This window comes from Nerophis ophidion, linkage group LG06 (genome assembly GCF_033978795.1).
Source record: "Nerophis ophidion isolate RoL-2023_Sa linkage group LG06, RoL_Noph_v1.0, whole genome shotgun sequence".
NCBI lineage: Eukaryota > Metazoa > Chordata > Actinopteri > Syngnathiformes > Syngnathidae > Nerophis > Nerophis ophidion.
Window position 1 is genome coordinate 28,057,423 of NC_084616.1, and position 20,717 is coordinate 28,078,139.

Genomic DNA, 20,717 nt, shown 5'->3' on the forward strand with positions numbered 1-20,717 from the left:
CTGAGGCACTAAAATACCAAATGAATAACATCAAAAAAGTAGCGGATACACATTAATGTGGATTAATGTTATTTTTAGAAAAATAGAAATGTTTTTGTTAACATCGATATGACATAAAAATGTGTTTAATAAATACATCAAAAGGCCACCTATATGATTTTAATTTACATTTAAGACACGTCCTTGTGGTCTAGATAATATGGATTGAATATACTTTGGTGTGAATCAGCATGAATTGTGTTTTACAGTCACATTTATAACCTACTTGTGCATGTGTCTGCAAGATGTTCGTTTGTGGAGGCATTCCCAGATTGCAAATGAAACCACTCCCCACCCTCTTCAAAATTATCATTTCATATTTTGAAAATGTACACTTCTTAAAAATATCTTGAAGACATACATCACCGCTATATTTTTTTATCAGACATGTTCAAAACAGTGTATATATTCACCTGGTTACAACATTAGGTACACTTGCACATTCTTCAATTGATACAGAGCTGCTTTTCCCCGCATTTATGTTACTGCATGTCGCATGCCAAGATGAGATGAAAATAGTACTTTATCTTAGCTTTTCTTGTGTTTCCTCAAGTCGTAAAATATCTGTCTCGTTATGTCGGAGTTTATCGACTCATTCAATTTCATCAGGGCCCAAATGTCGCAGGTAAATAAACACAGACATATATATAATATATAGTATTTATTTTGTAGACATAGAGCAGGCGGGAAGGCATGAAAGGAAAAGTAACATACAGAGACGTTCAAGCAGCAACGGTCTTCCTGTGTAAGCTCAGCAGTGGTTGAGGAGGCTTTCCGACTCAATGTCCAATTATGACTTCATAAGTGCGTCCGCCAATGTGTGACGTCACTCATTCCCCACTCTTAAAAACAATACACCCCCAAAAAAACCTGTGAACAGAGGAGTCCAAGCCTGTGTGAAAGCCCTACTTCAAAATGCATGTACCCTAAGATTTGATGCTGTTTAACACGAGTATCCAACAACATTTATTCGTCAGAAAAGATGAAATTCATCACAAGTGCCCTTTAAGTGCATATACTGTATATTCCCTTTTTTGTCTCTCTTTGCTCATGCAAAATGAAACATGATTAATATCATTAAGAAAATTAATGACATTCAATTGGGAGTAATCACAATTAATCCAGAGCAACCCTGTGATTATTCTGATTACAAATCGGAATAGTTTGACAGCTCTAATTTATGTATACAGAAATGTGTTTTTGACTTTTAATGCTCAACCCTGTGTATGTATTTTTCCGTTGAGAATTTGAGTTGAATAATTGTTTCATTACAGCACAAAGTGTAAGCCCTCAATGTTGTAGCCTTACCAAGCAAATTATTAAGCTATTAATTATTATTGACATGCTTTAGGGTTTGGACTTAGAAATTTTTTTTTTCCAACTCTAAAATACTGCTGTTTTTATCAGTATTTGTGAAAATGGTTCCTGTGTAAATGATATAAAATGAGTAATGTTTAAAGAGATCAAGATAGCAGCTTAGCTTGAAGTTCAAATCAAAACTGCGAGACATTTTTTTCTTTTAAAGGGGAACTGCACTTTTTGGAATTTTGCCTTTCGTTCACAATCATTATGAAAGACACGACGACGGATTTGTTTTAATGCATTGTAAATATTAAATAAACGTCAATAAAATAAAATAACCATTACAAAAGCGCCAACGATACTCCATTTACAATTTTTGACTTATACATTGACCAAGTATTAGTAATATTGTTATTATAAGCGCTAAAACAGACAAGCTATTTAGAGCGCACAAGTTCACAACTATTTACATCACAAGCTTGTGTGCCTAATGTTTACATTATCGAGTAGTCTACTGCTTTCTCGTTTCCTTGTTTACTATATATCATAAATCATGTATATCACCTGCACAGAAGAAGTCTGAGTAGATATTCCGATAAGTTGGTTCACTTTGACAGCCATATAGGACCCGAAACTGGCGATGACGACATGAAGAGATGCTTAGTCCCCCACCTCGTTTCTTTGTAAGGAGTAGGAGACATTTTTCACATAAATGGGAATATATGAACATCTTGGCAGTCAGCGTCCTAATGACAGCAGACATTGGACAGTAAGTGATGCTTTAATATGTTTGTTGGCTCTCATAAAGTCTGCAGTAAGTATTAATCAGTGATGAATTAAAAAAAAAGCAAACGTCATGGTGCATCTTTTAAATTAAGTATGTTTGAAATGATCAAAATACGTAAATATTAAATGTTATTTTAAATATGCCCGTTACTACATTATATATACTTACATCATGTATGTCTATAAATGTTCTCATTCATCCAGGTCATTGTTATCTCAGGGCATTCAATCGATTAGCACCAGCTGCTAGACTAGATCTGACCGATCTAAGTCTGTGAGTATGAACTGATGAAGCCTCCTCAGTTGAGAGGCAAAACGTCTTTTCAGATGAACCAAACAGTCCAAATGTGATAGGTTGAATGCCCTGATATGACATCAGGTATATAAAACCTCAATAGCTGTGTTTGGATGTTTTTTTTTAATGGCTTTGTAGGCGGAACTGCGTGGTTCCCATACTCTCCATTGTAAGCAGCGTTTTAAACGCTTTTTTTTTATTTAGAATGACAAAATAAAAAAATAACATCTGTCGTCATACTATGATTGTTAAAGATATGCTAAATTACATAAAAAGTGCAGTTCTTTCTTAAAGAAGATTAATGCCCTTACTGACTTAATTTATTATTGGTACTTTCACTTTAACTTTAATTTATTACACTTTTTTTGGCCATACTTCACAATAGTTATGTGAGGCAAGCACACGTGCATATGTTTTTATTATTTTTGCATTGTCACCCAGAACTCTGCTTACAATGGAACCTATGGGAGATGCTTTAATCTGGCTATAAAACGCTTAACAAATATCCAAACACCTAAATATATATGTAATGGAGTAACTGGCACATTCATGAATACATTTAATATGTACGTGTTTTGGTCATTCAAAGCATGCACTTTATGGGAGCCAACAAACATAATAAAGCATCACTTACTGTACAACGTCTGCTGTCATTACTAGGATGTTTATATATTGCCATTTATAGGAAAACACGTTAATTTCAATAAAGTATCATAACGTTCGCTTTTTCATTTGACAATGTCACTGATTACTACTGCTCACTGCAGCCATCATGAGATGGTAAATGGTAAATGGTTTGTACTTGTATAGCGCTTTTCTACCCCTTTTTAAGGAGCCCGAAGCCCTTTGACAGTATTTCCACATTCGCCCATTCACACACACATTCACACACTAACGGCCGGAGCTGCCATGCAAGGTGCTCACCAGGACCCATCAGGAGCAAGGGTGAAGTGTCCTGCCCAAGGACACAACAGGCGTGACTAGGATAGTAGAAGGTGGGGATTGAACCAGTAACCAGTAACCCTCAGATTATTGGCACAGCCACTCCACCAACTTTGCCACGCCGTCCCTTATAAGAGCCAACAAACGTAATAAAACATCACTTACTGTACAATGTCTCTTGTTACTGGGATGCCAACTGATGGAATGTTGATATAACAGCGTTTAATGGACTCATAATCCTCACATAGAAAAAGCAGGTGAAACCAAGCGCCTTTACGTGTCGTTCTCGCCATTCCTAGTCTAAATTAAATGCCAAAGTTGAACAACTTCGGATTATGTCTTCATCCTTCTACTATCAAGGTAAGAGGCATTTTTTTCTTATCTAGAACAAATCTTCACCAGCTCCGAGGCAGCTCACCAGCCGATGATGTCAACATAGCCACAAAAGCTAGTTAGCTTCCTTTGATCACGGAACTGGCATAAATAGTTCACCTGCGTTAGCGCTTACAATAACAATATCGCCAATACTTGGTTTGTATTCAAGGCACAAAAAGTAAATGGCGTATCGTTGCCGTTTTTTGGACGGTTATTTAAAGGGCTTTATGGACCGAAAAGAGAGCCTCCCTTTAGCTCAGTGGTTCTTAACCTGGGTTCGGTGAGTCGGCTTATCGTGTAAATAAAAAGTTCTCCCTATCAGCGTATTATGGATACCCCCAAACAATTTTCCCTCTAATTTTCCATCTGATTTGTAGGTGGTTTGATTGATCGATTTGAAACTTTTACTAGCAGATTGCAAAGAAAGAGAATACATTATACGAAATAGTACAGTTTACATAGTGCAGTACATATTCCGTACAATTGACCACTAAATATTAACACCCAAATAAGTTTTTCAACTTGTTTTAATCGGGGCCCACGTTAATCAATTCATGTTAATGTGTTTAAGGTGTGTAATTTGTTGTGAGTTCATGAACTGTGTTGGTTTTGTTCTTTGAACAAGGTGATGTTCATGCATGGTTCATTTTGTGCACCGGTAAAAAAAGATAAGTTTTTCTTGAACATGAAAATAATTAAAATAATAATTTTTCACAAAAGAAGGGTTCGGTGAATACGCATATGAAACTGATGGGGTTCGGTACCTCCAACAAGGTTAGGAACCACTGCTTTAGCTCTATTGGGCTTTGACTTGTATTTATATTTATTTACAAGTTACAATGTATTACAAAAAATACATCTGTGTTCCTGTCTTACATAACAATTTTGAAAGATAGGCAGTTCCCCTTTAAGAGGGAGTTAGGGATGTATTTATATGAAAATTCCAGATATCACGGTTATTATGACCCAAATTATGAAGGTTTTCATTATCATCGAGGTATTGTTGAATGTGCTCCAAAAGTACTTATATGTTCACTTCTTTTAACCAAGTTTTATTAAAAAAAAGAAAAAAAAAAGATGAATACACAAACTACTTTCTTGGCAGAAGAAACATTCAATATTGTTCCAGCTCTTTAAGAGCCATGTCATATTTATTTGAGTGTTTGAATATATTTTCTTGCATTTTCATTTGTAAAGGTTTTAGTGTATTTATAATGCTAAAGAAAAAAATGAATGTTGGCACTTTACTTCCAGTTTATGTGACGTCACGTGAGTTCACTTCCGAGTGCAGATTGATCACTCTCTACTCAAAGTGCACAGACTGTAGGTTCAATGTGCACAAATAAATAAATTGCGAGCTGGCACCAGCTTGATTATTCAGTAAATTAGTTAAAATTAATAAAGTGTGGTAATCATTTATGGTTTTGCCTATCATTTTTTATTTAAAATGGTAACACTAACCTTTGGGAGTTTTACCACGGTTTATTATTAACCAACATCTATTGTTATATCCCTGTCGCTATAGTTGTACTCAAATTAGTAGAAATAGAAGTTGTAAAAGGGGCTGTTAACTTTCCAAAGTGTTGTAAGCATTATTTTCTGCCCTCTTCCGATGTAAACTAAACCACACGCAACATAGCTTTGTTTGTTGTCAACTAACGATGACAATTTAACAAAGTTTAGCAATTCAAGCCAAAACGGATAGTTTAAAAAATGCATATTCGGGGTTAAACTGATCTTCATCCACACGATTGTAGTTTCAAAACCGACTATGTCTACACACAAACGCACACATTTGGTCCAATTAGGAGCCTGGAAAAGCAGCCACAGCTGACTTGGTACCATTACACCTCTGTTATTGAAATGTTTATTTTGATAAACCAGACGAGGGTTGTACGGTATACCAGTATTAGTATAGTACCGCAATACTAATGAATCATATTCGGTACTATACCGCCTCTGAAAAGTATGGTCCACCCTGAGACTGATTCATCCCAAAGACTATTAAACTTGGACCCATTGCCTCTTTGCTTGGCACACAGCATCAATGGTTGAAATTTGGGATTAAATCACCAAATAATTCCTGCTCACTGCTCCCCTCACCTCCCAGGGGTTGAACATGGGGATGGGTCAAATGCAGAGGACAAATATCACCACACCTTGTGTGTGTGTGTGTGACAATCGTTGGGACTTTAACATTTAATTTTAACTTAAGTCGATACTACTTTGATTACGTCAATATTTTTTGGCATCAAAACAACTTCTTTTGTTTAAAAAAGAACATATACTGTATATTAAGTTTATAAACTCAGGAAATATGTCCCTGGACACATGAGGACTTTGAATATGACCAATGTATGATCCTGTAGCGACTTGGTATCGGATTGATACCCACATTTGTGGTATCATCCAAAACTAATGTTTAGTATCAAACAACAGAAGAATAAATGATTATTACATTTTAACAGAAGTGTAGATAGAACATGTTAAACGAGAAAGTAAGCAGATATTAACAGTAAATGAACAAGTGGATTAATAACTAATTTTCTACCACTTGTCCTTAATAATGTTGACAAAATGATAGAATTGAAAATGACTCAATATGTTACTGCATACGTCAGCACACTAATTAGGAGCCTTTGTTTGTTTACTTATTAATGAAAGACAAGTTGTCTTGTATGTTCACTATTTTATTTAAGGACAAACTCGCAGCAATAAGAAACATATGTTTAATGTACTGTAAGATTTTTTGTTAAAATAAAGCCAATAACCCAATTTTTTGTGGTCCCCTTTATTTGGAAAAGTACCAAAAAGTATTGAAATAACTTTTTTTTATCGGTAACAAAATATTGGTATCGGGACAACACTATACCAGACATACAGTGAATGTACATCATCTTTAAAGACAACCTGCACGCAAACAGAGCCCGGGGAACATTGTGAACCATTTTTTTGTGTTTAAAGCGCGCATAACCGCCTGTACTGCTGACACCCAACACTCATGGAATTATTACATTTTTAATCAGCAACACGGTGATTAATTACATGTGCAGTGTAGTGTACATTATTTCTAATATCAGCACACACTAAAAAAGAGCCAAGGAAACCACTTGACTAGTTAAGTGCCTAAAGTGCACGAATGTGCAGGTGCCGCTGCAAAACTGTCGTGCAATTATAACACATTTAATCCTCAAAATAGTGATATATTACATGTGCAATGTTATATTTAAAGGCTTACTGAAACCCACTACTACCGACCACGCAGTCTGATAGTTTATATATCAATGATGAAATATTAACATTGCAACACATGCCAATACGGCCTTTTTAGTTTACTAAATTGTAAATTTAAATTTCCCGCGAAGTGTCCTGTTGAAAACGTCGCGGAATGATGATGTATGCGCGTGACAGCACAGACTGTTCGGAAATATTAGCGCTGCGCACACACACAGCTAAAAGTCGTCTGCTTTAACCGCATAATTACACAGTATTTTGGACATCTGTGTTGCTGAATATTTTGCAATTTGTTCAATTATTAATGGAGAAGTCAAAGTAGAAAGATGGAGTTGGGAAGCCTAAGCCTTTAGCCACACAAACACACGGTGATTCCTTGTTTAAAATTCCCGGAGGTGTAACTTTACTACGGATCAGAGCGGTCAAGCGAACATGGATCCCGACCAAATGTCAACCAGCAGTTTTCGGTGAGAAAATTTGTGGTAAAAAGTCGCCACTTACCGGAGATCAGCTGAGCTTGTGCCGTCCGTACAGCTGCCGTCGACTTCCATCAGACACTCTCCCGTCCAAAGGCAAAACGTAGTAACTCACTTCTAGCTGATTTTGAGAAAACAAAGGAAAACCAATCTATCTTGATGCTGTCTTACAAAGATCTACAAAGTCATCAAACGTATAGATGTTTTCTTGAGCTTTCATTTTCTTGCCGATTGAGCCATGGATTGAATCTGCTCTCATGAATGTGTGCCCTTTCTCCAGATATTTTATCACAATCTCGGGTGGGCCCCATTCTGCGTTAGCACATTGGGCAAGAGCCGTGTACAGCGTCCAGTTTTTATTTTGACCTCCACAGTTATCTGCCCAAAAGAGTATGCAAGGCGAAAAATCAAGAACAATACATTTAATGAAGGTGCTTGCAACGTCCTGGGCCAATCTTCCAAATATCCCCTCGTGCCATAATATCACATAATCAGGTTGACCGTCGGCCCCCATCCGTGCAAATGTCTCATTAAAGACAATAAGGCGACTCACAAAGAAGCTCCGTTTGGTACCTTGAGATACTAGGTTTTTCTGTTGTATCTATGCGGTCATGTGGTAGTTGCTAGGTCCTGCCATGCGCGTAACAGCTTACTTACGGAACAAATTACAATATCGGATACACTAATGTAAAGCATATGACCTAGGAACTCCAAAATTATTATCAGCTCAGTTTTGACAAAAATTGAGTTACTGGGTTTTGCTTTTGGACAGGAGAACTGGCCTCAAGACACCAGTGGATACACCCTTCTGATTTTTAGGTACTATTAAACTCACTAAAACACTAGCAACACAATAGAAAGATAAGAGATTTCCCAGAATTATCCTAGTAAATGTCTCTAAAAACATCAGATTCCTTTTTTTTTTTTTCTAGTCCGTCGTTACCAATACCCTCAAACACAAATCTTTCATCCTCGCTCAAATTAATGGGGAAATTGTCGTTTTCTCGGTCCAAATAGCTCTTTTTTGGAGGCTCCCATTAAAAACATTGTGAGGATGTGAAGAGCCATCAACGGGTGACGTCATCGTCTGCGACTTCCGGTAAAGGCAGGGCTTTTCTGTTAGCGACCAAAAGTTGCAAACTTTATCGTCAATATTCTCTACTAAATCGTTTCAGCAAAAATATGGCAATATCACAAAATGATCAAGTATGATACATAGAATGGACCTGCTATCCCCGTTTAAATAAAGTGTTTTTGCTCGCTTTGGATCCAACACACGTGAGTTACGTCATGATCTGTTGTTAAATAAGTCTTAAAAACAGGAAATAATGTTGCACCTTTCGTATGACACAAGGAACAAGTCTTGCTTGTCAAAGTTGTCCCATCAGGTGGAGGTCCGACAGCAATCCTATCCAAAACAGCTGACTATTATCGCAAAGACCATTTGGATGCGTCTTTTATTGTCAATGTTGAGTGAAAATAGCAGCATGTTTGCGTTCATAATAGGAAATGGATGGATGGATACAGTAAGTCCTCTTATAGAGTGTTGAAAGGCAGCAAGGCTGTGTTGTTGAGCTTGGAAAATGACAGTGCAGAGCCGTGACGTCATCAGAGTGGTACAAGTCTCCGTTTGTGCCATGTACACTTAGCCAGCATTTGCAAAAGTCTGTGTTTTTAAGGAAAAAAGTATGCGTTTGTGTGTGGACAAGAGGCTTAAACGCACAGATTAAAATGCGTTTATTAAGTATCTGAGTTTGTGTGGACATGGTCTAATGTTAGCTATCAATGTATATATTCATATCAACATCATATGATATTCTATCATAGCAACATGACTTCTTCGTTGCTTCTCTGGGATTGCTTTTGTGTGTGTGCATGCGTTCCCTGGGTGTGTACGTGTGTATACGAACAGGGCTGAGTGACAAGTCTGAACGCTAGATAGACTCTTACCTCTGGAAGACAAACCTTTTTTATCCAATATACTTAAGTAATTGTGAAAAACATAGACATTTAAAAAAAAGGTACAAACAGCCACTTAACTATTTGCCTTTTGATCTTTTGGACCCAAAATAATGTGACGGACAAACTGCCCTACTGTCTTTAGGCACCAGCGCCCCCCACGACCCCAAAGAGAATAAGCGGTAGGAAATGGATGGATGGATGGATGTCTTTAAGTCTTTCCCAGATGGATTTGTGAAACTACAAACCCCGTTTCCATAGGAGTTGGGAAATTGTGTTAAATGTAAATATAAACGGAATACAATGATTTACAAATCCTTTTCAACCCATATTCAATTGAATATGCTACAAAGACAACATATTTGATGTTCAAACTGATAAGCTTTTTTTTTTTTTTGCAAATAATCATTAACTTTTGAATTTGATGCCAGCAACACGTGACAAAGAAGTTGGGAAAGGTGGCAATAAATACTGATAAAGTTGAGGAATGCTCATCAAACACTTATATGGAACATCCCACAGGTGTGCGGGCTAATTGGAAACAGGTGGGTGCCATGATTGGGTATAAAAGCAGGTTCCATGAAATGCTAAGTAATTCACAAACAAGCATAGGGTGAGGGTCACCACTTTGTGAGCAAATTGTCGAACAGTTTTAGAACAACATTTGTCAACGAGCTATTGCAAGGAATTTAGGGATTTTACCATCTACGGTCCGTAAAATCATCAATCATCATTTATCAACAATATTCCTGAAACGCTGCCAGCTTGGCTGGGCCCGAGCTCACCTAAGATGGACTGATGCAAAGTGAAAAGGTGTTCTGTGGTCTGACGAGTCCGCATTTTAAATTATATTTGGAAACAGAGTACGTGGTGTCCTCCGTAACAAAGAGGAAAATAACCATTCGGATTGTTATAGGCGCAAAGTTCAAAAGCCAGCATCCGTGATGAATGGGGGTGTATTAGTGCCCAAGGCATGGGTAACTTACACATCTGTGAAGGCACCGTTAATGCTGAAAGGTCCATACAGGTTTTGGAGCAACATATGTTGTCATCCAAGCAACGTTATCATGGACGCCCCTGCTTATTTCAGCAAGACAAGAGTTACAACAGCATGGCTTCGTAAAAAAAGAGTGCAGGTACTTTCCTGGCCCGCCTGCAGTCCAGACCTGTCTCCAATCAAAAATGTGTGGCGCATTATGAAGCGTAAAATACGACAGCGGACACTCCGGACTGTTGAACGACGGAAGCTCTACATAAAACATGAATGAGAAAGAATTCCACTTTCAAAGCTTAAACAATTAGTTTCCTCAGTTCCCAAACGTTTATTGAGTGTTGTTGAAAGAAAAGGTGATGTAACACAGTGGTGAACATGCCTTTTCCCAACTACTTTGGCACGTGTTGCAGCCATGAAATTGTAAGTCAATTATTATGTGCAAAAAAAATAAAGCTTATGAGTTTGAACATAAATTATCTTGTCTTTGTAGTGCATTCAATTGAATATGGGTTGAAAAGGATTTGCAAATCATTGTATTCCATTTATATTTACATCTAACACAATTTCCCAACTCATGGAAACGGGGTTTGTAATTCTGATTATGTCAAGTTTATTTCAAATTTAAATGGCTGCCCATCTTCTTTGTCCTATTTTGGCCTTTCACAGTCCACATTTTTCAAACGTCCATTCCGCCTTCAAAACCCATCCATCCATCCATTTTATTCTTCAAAATTGGGACAAATGTGTTGTTATTTTTTTTCCTCAAATTCCAAAATAACAATAATATTCAAACTGTTGGTATGTCAACATTTTTAAACCGTTTCGATGAATTCCAATTGTTGTATTAACTATATTTTTAGAAATTCCTGTTTTTCCCCAAATTTCAGGGAAATTTCTATTCAAATGAACTATTCCCGGAATTTCTCCCCATTGACAATGAATGGGAAGTAAACAATCAAATCCCATATTTCTCATGCGATAGAATTCATTCCAACATTCACACACTCAACTCACCCTGAGCACAAAAGCCGGCATGTTACCTCAAATTACCAGGAATTTCCCCTCATTAAAAATTAAAGGACAATATATAAAATCTCCCCAGATCATGCATTTCTCCAGAGATTTGAACCATTCTAACATCCACACACTCCACTCACTTTGCTGGCAGTTAACTGTTAGCATACTTGTGAGAACGTTACAAGGCTAAAGTTTTTTGTTTTTTTTGCTAACCTAAAAATCATGGTTTGTAATAGTCGGTGCTGCCGACGAAGTTAAGCTAACGTTAGCATGATAACTTTTTATGCTAGCTTTTTTTTTGTGCTAATTTTGTATGTTTAAATCTATAAATCATGGTTTGTTATAATCAAAGAGCCGTTAGGCAAGCATGCTGACAATTAACTATCAAGTAAGTAATCAGTTAATTAAACACTGTTAACATTCAAACGATTCCAACAGTCATTCTACATCCAATTAGCATTTCAGTTAAGCTTTAGCATCGGGGGATTCCTACCGGGATTCCTATTGGACTTGCAAATTGTAGTTTAAAATGTAACAATAGGGACAAGCAGTAGAAAATGGATGGATAAGTATACTGATTGTAAATTCTAATTAAAGAAACACAGTGATGAATTTGTGTGGGCTTTACAAGATGACATGACATAGCATTGCACCTTGCACAAGTTGACTTGTTTTAAAACATAAAAAGCAGGTGTTGATAAATACTTCCCTGCTGTGAGATGTCATGTCATGATGTTGCTGGTGTACAATCTTTTGTGCTTAGAAAACATTTGAATTTTTTCACATCTTTTTTTGAACAAATTACATATAGTACCGATGAAAACCGTTAGCGATAAGGAATATCGATATTGGTGTCGGTACCGATAAAATATCAACGATATACAGTACATCCCTACTAATGACGGGTTTGGCACATTTGACATTTGGACACTGTAAAAAAGATCATTAAGAAGTTTTAAGTCAACAATGATAGACAACATGCCATACAAGTAAGAAAGTAATGTCTTGATAGATGAAAGAGGACCCTAATTTAATGATATAGTGTAAGATGCAAAAGAAGAGTCTTTTATAAGAGCAGACTGCTCAAGGTAGGAATGTACTACAATGTTTGGTAACACTTTAGTATGTGGAACATTTTCACCATTAATTAGTTCCTCACTAAAGTTACAAAGACTCAATTTAGATTTATTTGGACACTAAGAGAACATATAAGGGTTAGGATTACTAATAAGCAATAATTCTGAGATTATTGAGGGAAGACTGTTAGTTAATGGCTCACTGTTTGTATAATAAGGACATGCAGAATAAGGCATTATTAAGTACTTAATAATGACTAGTTAAGAGCCAATTTGTTACTAATTTGCATGTTAATAGGCAACTTATTAATAGTGAATATGTGTTCCCCATACTAAAGTGTTACCCAATGTTTAATGTTGTCAGTACTGGATGCCCATGAACAATGAGTTTCCACTGCAATGTAACAGTGGTTTATTTTGGGGGTTTTTTCGTCCTAGTTACGGATTTTTTGGACAAAAATAAACATATTAGTAGGAATAGCCCTGTTGAGTATCCTGTTTTATCACATTACTTTCCTGTGTAAATGTAGCACGCTGGTGTCTCAGTGTGCTTTTGCTCCACACTTACACCTCAGGAGACCATCAGCAAGTTGGTTTCTTGTTGTGTGGTTTGTAATTTAAGATCAGAGATTAAGTCGAGTAGGTGTTTGTCAGACAACCGCTGTGCCTACTGGGAAGCAATATACTTTTTTTTTTTCTAGCTGAAAAATACATTGTTCTTCCTTCAAAGCCAAGTTAACTCATTTTCTTTTCTTTTTTTTTTTTTACAAAGTACGAAATTTGTTTGTGATGGCTTTTAAACACGCAATGACACATGGTTTTGAGGTTGCTTGTCAACACTGATGAGGGCATCAGTCTAGCACAGCAAAGGGGTAGAGGGCTTGTCGACACAGCTTGTCCAACAATGACCAAATAAATACGTCCAACTCACTGGTTACGTTCACACTGCAGGGTCGGCCGTCCCATTCGGATTCTTTTGTCAAATCCGATCTTTTAAGTGGTTGTTCACGTTACAAAAAAAATGTTATTTCTACTGTCAATGCAATCTGACCCCTATGCGGACTTGACGTCATGACCACGCATACACTGCAATGTTTACGGAATAAACATGACCTTAACTGGTGCATTTAGTGGCTGGCAAATTGCCTGTTTTCTGCTCTGTTGTCAACTACTATATTTTGTAATTGTCTATTTTGGTGAATAATTATGACGCTGATCGGTTTTTGATGATATTCTGGTCGGATGAATGCCACCTGAGAGCGGGAGCGTTCACATTGAAGACACTTCACATACATATCCGATTTATGTCCACATATTAATTGTACTGTTCGCAGGAACATAAAGACATCTTGATATAGGTTGTATATGGCCAAAATAAAACGGAAATTGACCTGCGATGTGAACAAGGCCAAAGTGATGTGACAAAATAGACAATCTTAGAAAAAGACTGCAAAACACAGCGTCCAGAGGCAACCGAAACTTCGTGCAAGCTCACGCCCACATGCATGAACCTTATGGTTTGATGCTGTGACATTGTTTAACACAAGTATTCAATATTGTAACAACATTTGTAAGTCAGAAAAGAAATGAACTCATAAAAGGTCCTCTTTAAAACATAAGTAAAAAATGTGCCTCTGCTGGGTAAACAATACATTACCAGCCCACACATTTTCAAAATGAGTTAGAGGCCTATTGAAACCCACTACTACCGACCACACAGTCTGATAGTTTATATATCAATGATGAAATATTAACATTGCAACATATGCCAATACGGCCGGTTTAGTTTACTAAATTAAAATTTTAAATTTCCCGCGGAGTTTCCTGTTGAAAACGTCGCGGAATGATGACGCTTATGATGACGCGTGTTTGTGACGTTATTGGTTGGAGGTTGGAGGGGACATATTAGCCCAGCACCACTTACGGCTAAAAGTCATCTCTTTTCATTGCGCAATTACACAGTATTTTGGACGTCTGTGTTGCTGAATCTTTTGCAATTTGTTTAATAAATAATGGAGACGTCAAATAAGAATGCTGTTGGTGGAAAGCGGTGGATTGCAGCTGCCTTTAGCACCGAAACACAGCCGGTGTTTCTTTGTTGTGAAGCTTTAACACAGAGCGGCCAAGCAAAAATGTTTCTCTACATTAACCAGCAAGTTTTTAGATGGGAAAATTGGGATATTAAGTCGGCTCTTACAGGAGACTTTAGTGGTTTATGCGACCTGCAGCTCAAAAAGGCAGTTGGGATCTTGGCGTTCACCGCAGCCATCCGACTTTCAGGTATGACACTAAAATACTATTAACACAATAAGCAGAAAAGGGATTTTCCAGAATTATCCTATTAAATGTGTCTAATTACATCTGAAACTCTCGCACTGCCGCCACCTGGAGCCGTCACATTTTCTTTTTTTTCTTTTTTCTTATTATTAGTGCTTCACTCTAACTTTCCTCATCCACAAATTTTTCATCCTCGCTCAAATTAATGGGGAAATTGTCGCTTTCTGCTGGTGGCTCACATTATAAACAATGTGAGGATGTGAGGAGCCCCCACACCGGAGACGTCACGCGCATATCGTCTGCTACGTCCGGTAAAGGAAAGGCTTTTTCATTAGCGACCAAAAGTTGCAAACTTTATCGTCGATGTTCTCTACTAAATCCTTTCAGCAAAAATATGGCGATATCGCGAAATGATCAAGTATGACACGTAGAATGGACCTGCTATCCCCGTTTAAATAAGAAAATCTCATTTCAGTAGGCCTTTAGGGGCCCAGAAAGCTGCATTATGCTGCTCGTTATCATGTGACCCACGGCAACCCACAATTTCATAATAGTGATTGGAATGTTATTGTCCTGTCCGAGGCATTTTTCATCAGGTGTTTATTTTATGTACCATATATTGTTGTGTCATGTTGAGCCTTCAGCAACAACATGTACTGTTTGGATCTGTTGTCTATGAGACTGCTATTAAACATGAAATTACGTCACGCCAAGCACCTGTTTTGGTTGCATGCATCAGTTTGGGCGTGTAGCTGAAATGTTTTTAATTTGCTCTCGAGAAAGTTTTGTTGTTACTGCTCCTAGAGGCTGTTTATTTTTTTTTACATGAAGAAGATTAACTGTTGGTCCAGTGTGATCATGATTCGCAATAAAACGTTTTTTAAAAAGAACCTGATGCAGCTGTGTTTCCACTTTAGCATCACATGTTAGCTGCCATATACTTGCCAGGGTGAGGCCTTTTCTTTTTCTGCCCTCAGTTTTTAGAATTGCTGCCATGAGGAGTTGAGTGGATGACGAGTTACATCAAGTAAATGTCACCGATGACGTTTTTGTTACTGACTTTGAATTGGGGAAGAGAAGTACAAGGCTTTGTGCACACACTCGCGCAGTTTTTTCTGTATTGTTGCTTAGAATATCTGTGAGATGTTTCTCCGTCTCAATGAAACCCTGCAATCCTGTCTGCTCTTTTTTCTAATCAGTCTAACCACACATAATTTTGTTCCCCATATGCTTGGAAGCTTTTGTTGCAATCCACAAACCAACAAAAGCAAAAAGCCAACTCAGAAACCATGTAAAGCCAATTTGGGCTGGGTTTGCCACTAATCATAATAGCATGAATTCTCTATCACTATTATTAACCAGTATGTTCTATTTCATCTTTCAGCATTTCTTTTTTGGTTTCTTTGTACAACAAAATCTTATTCTTTGTTTCTCCTGTTCTTTTGTTCAACACAAAAACAACTATTTAAAAAGGAGAGATAAGTAGGTGAGAGCCCGGTTGATTTTTGATGAGCTTTGTCTGTCTCCCTGCAGAGACGTGTGCAGTGAACAACGGTGGCTGCGATAGCACGTGTCACGATTCGGTGACGGGAGTTCGCTGCAGCTGTCCCGTTGGATTTACTCTGCAGCCAGATCGCAAGACCTGCAAAGGTGAACCATTACACCTACTTCCGCCTCCACACATGCTTTTAATGTTACATCGAGACTCATTGGACCAAATTGTATCTGCAATGTAATCATCAAGGTAAATAATTAGATTTGCAGTAAAACTCTGGCTGGTCTACATGCCAACTCCTTACAGACTGAGCTACTGCTAAATGGACAAAAGTATCGAGACCCAGCTCTTAACTAAATAATTATAGAAAAAAGTGGTTGGGCTAGGCCCCTTAGCCTCTTTTGGTGACCAATTTATCAATTATTACTGCCACATTAAACCCATTATTGTGAACATTTATTTAATGCTGTTTATTGAAATTCTGAATCGATTCACATTTTTTTAAGAATTGATTTTAAAAATATAAACATATATGCAGCATGTATATTTTTTTCCAATCTTTTTAAGAATCGATTGTCGGATTAAAACAGTAAACATTAAAAAATGGTAACACTTTAGTATGGGGAACATATTCACTAAAATGTGTGGGAAAAAATTGATTCGAGTGTGAATCGTGATTCTCATGTTGTGCGATTCAGAATCGATTGTCTTTTTTTTTTTTAATCGATTTTTATTTTATTTTATTTTATTATTATTATTATTATTATTATTATTTTAATCAATCCAACAAACCAATACACAGCAATACCATAACAATGCAATCCAATTCCAAAACCAAACCTGACTCAGCAACACTCAGAACTGCAATACACAGAGCAATTGAGAGGAGACAGAAACACGACACAGAACAAACCAAAAGTAGTGAAACAAAAATGAATATTATCAACAACAGTATCAATATTAGTTATAATTTCAGCATAGTAGTGATTAAAAATCCCTCATTGACATTATCATTAGACATTTATAAAAATAAAAAAAAGAACAATAGTGTCACAGTGGCTTACACTTGCATCACATCTCATAAGCTTGACAACACACTGTGTCCAATGTTTTCACAAAGATAGAATAACTCATATTTTTGGTTTGTGGCCTAGTGGGTAGAGTGTCCGCCCTGAGATCGGTGGGTCGTGAGTTCAAATACCAAAGACCATAAAAATGGGACCCATTGCCTCCCTGCTTGGCACTCAGCATCAAGGGTTGGAATTGGGGGTTAAATCACCAAAAACGATTCCCGCGCCCACTGCTCCCCTCACCTCCCAGGGGGTGATCAAGGGTGATGAGTCAAATGGAGATAATTATTTTGCCACACCTAGTGTGTGTGTGACAATCATTGGTACTTTAACTTTACTTTAATTGTTAAAACAAATTTACATTATTGCAATCAGTTGATAAAACATTGTCCTTTACAATTATAAAAGCTTTTTTAAACTGGGGTAGATCCTGCTGAAATCCTATGTATTGAATGAATACAGAATCGTTTTGAATCGGAAAAATATTGTTTTTGAATCGAGAATCGTGTTGAGTCAAAAAAATCGATATATAATCGAATCGTGACCCCAAGAATTGATATTGAATCGAATCATGGGACACCCAAAGATTTGCAGCCCTAATATTCAGCATTAATTATTTGCTTATTAACATGCAAATTAGTAACATATTGGCTCTTAATTCATCATTATTAAGTACTTATTAATGCCTTATTCTTCATGGCCTTATTATACAACCAGTAAGCCATTAACTAAGAGTTTTCCCCTCAATAACCTCAGAATTATTGCTTATTAGTAACCCTAACCCTTATATGTTCTCCTAGTGTCCAAATACATCTAAATTAAGTCTTTGTTACTTAGAATATGTTCCCCATACTAAAGTGTTACCTAAAAAACAACTGTTGATATTATATTATCATTGATACTGTTGCTTTTATTAATTTTTGGTTTCCCATCGAAACATGAATAATTGTGGTTCTAGCCTTGACAAAAGTTTACAATACATATACTTTATTAACATAGCTTCAATAGTAAAAATTATTCTTGAAGTATGCATTTTTTTCTGTCTTTATCGCAAGTAAATGCAGCGTCTCGACCATGAGTGTACCTTCTGTGCAGAAAAAAAAGGGGTAAAAAAAGTGATTTTTATTTTACATGTTACAATCATTTTACAATTTCCCCAAAAAGTGGTAGATGTCTCCTGCATGCAACACAGCAAATGCCACAGGTGGAGCATGTTAACATGAACATGCAGTAAATGATCGGGTGTGTTTGTGGTAATGCCCCGTATTGTACACGCAAAAACCTCATTTAAATAAGGTGGTCTGCACCAGTTTTGAATTGTAAACACAGTCTTAGTAGATCACAAGCAACATGCCCACAAATAGTACACACTATTTCATAGATTGCACTAGTTGTTTAATGTGTGGTATTAGTATCTTAGTAAATCAAGCCTTAAATGTTTCTATGTATGAAATATTGTGCAAGATATGAATATGTAACTTCAAATATGTAAGCATGGAAGTATTGACATAATTAAACATGGTAACAATTCTGATTAAACATAATAACAACTCGGACTTTAAAATACACCCTGACTGGACTTTAGCTTGACTGTTGCCAGGTTTTGATCAAATAAATGCAATCGTGCATTCAAGTAAAGATTAAAAAAAAATAAAAAAATCAAGGATTACATTCTGATGATAACATTGCATTTTTGTGAAGTGAAGTGTATTATATTTATATAGCGCTTTTCTCTAGTGACTCAAAGCGCTGTACATAAACCCAATATCTAAGTTACATTTAAACCAGTGTGGGTGGCACTGGGAGCAGGTGGGTAAAGTGTCTTGCCCAAGGACACAACAGCAGTGACTAGAATGGAGGAAGCGGGGATCGAACCTGCAACCCTCAAGTTGCTAGCACGGCCGCTCTACCAACGGAGCTATACTGGTATATTGGGCTCTTTATTTAAGGGGAACTGCACTTTTTTTTATTTTGACTATCAATCACTATCCTTATGTAAGAGAAGCACACATCTGTTTTTTTTTTTTTTTAATGCATTCTAACTAGTAAATACATGTGATCAAAAGTTTGTTTACAATGGAGCCCATAAAAGTTGCTCTATTCTGCCTATAAAGTGCTTCTAAAAACATCCAAACACCTCCATTGATGTTTGATACACATAATGTACCGTAAGTATATATGTATTGTAGTACCAGGCACATTTCAAATAAACATTTAATTTTTACGTATTTTTTATCATTTTAAGCATAGGCGGCGCATTAATTTAAAAAACGTTGGCTTTTTTTTTTGACAACATCACTGATTATTACTATTTATGAGAGGCAACACACATATTAAAACATCACTTACTGTAAATGGTCTGATGTCATTAGGATGCCCACTACTAGGATGTTCATATATTTCAGTTTGAATAAGGAATGACTCATAATCCTCGCAAAGAAAAGCGTCTTTTTGTGTCATTCTCGCCATATCCTGTCAAAGTGTACCAACTTGTCGGATTACGTCCACATCCTTCTAGTATCCAGGTGAGAGACATGATTTATATACAATAAACTTCCACACGCAAGGATGCGAGGAAGCATCATTCACCACTCGGTGATGTTAACATAGGCACACAAATTAGTGATTACGGCACCACTATAAATAGTTTTTCTGCATTATTAATAATATATTGTACTATTAATAACAATAGTACAATATACTTGGTTAACATTCAAGTCAGAAAATGTAAATAGAATATTTCTGGCGGGTTTTGAAGGTATTTTTTAATTGGGATTTATGGGCGGAATAGAGGACCTCCCATTTGCTCCTTTGTAAGCGGACTTTTATTTATGCTTATTTACGAGTTAGAATGCATTAAAATGAAAAAATACATCTGTCGTCATGTCTTTCATAATGTTTGTGAGCAAAAGGCAAAATTTCCTCAAAAATGTAATTCCCCTTCAGTTTAGTTTAAATTTTAACAACCTGTTATTATTTAGGAGAAATCCAAATTCACAAATTTGACTAATCTGACTTTAAAAATCTACTTTAAAGTTTCAATTTGGATTGTTTGAACTAAAACTGTTTGTCCTTTTTTCCAAAAAGTGTGTTCAGCAATTTTGTTACCAGCGTTCCAGGGCAAAAAGTCCCTCAACTCGAGCAGCCTGATAGTCCTATTTATGTTAACCGTAATATAATAAAACAAGCATTATATCAGGATACTGAGGAAACAAATATTCTACTGAAAGATAGATAGAAGACAGTGTCCAAAAAAAGCATGGTTTGAAATCATTCCACTTCCTACAGCCTGCAATGGCACCCTAACAACTCTAATAAAAGTCTATTTTTCGGTATTAGTTTGATTTTAGAGGAAAGAACAGGAAAATAAACTCAGGCAG

At 36.7% G+C, this 20,717-nt stretch overlaps 1 protein-coding gene across 4 annotated transcripts in view; it reads left to right on the forward strand.

The window, feature by feature from the left end:
- scube3 (signal peptide, CUB domain, EGF-like 3) overlaps nt 1-20,717 on the forward strand; it is a 269,267-nt gene that overhangs the window by 198,195 nt on the left and 50,355 nt on the right. For all 4 annotated transcript variants that reach the window (XM_061903267.1, XM_061903268.1, XM_061903269.1 and 1 more), the window contains one exon: nt 16,306-16,422. In XM_061903267.1, coding sequence (XP_061759251.1) covers nt 16,306-16,422 — 117 coding nt within the window. The remainder of the gene's footprint in view (nt 1-16,305; nt 16,423-20,717) is intronic.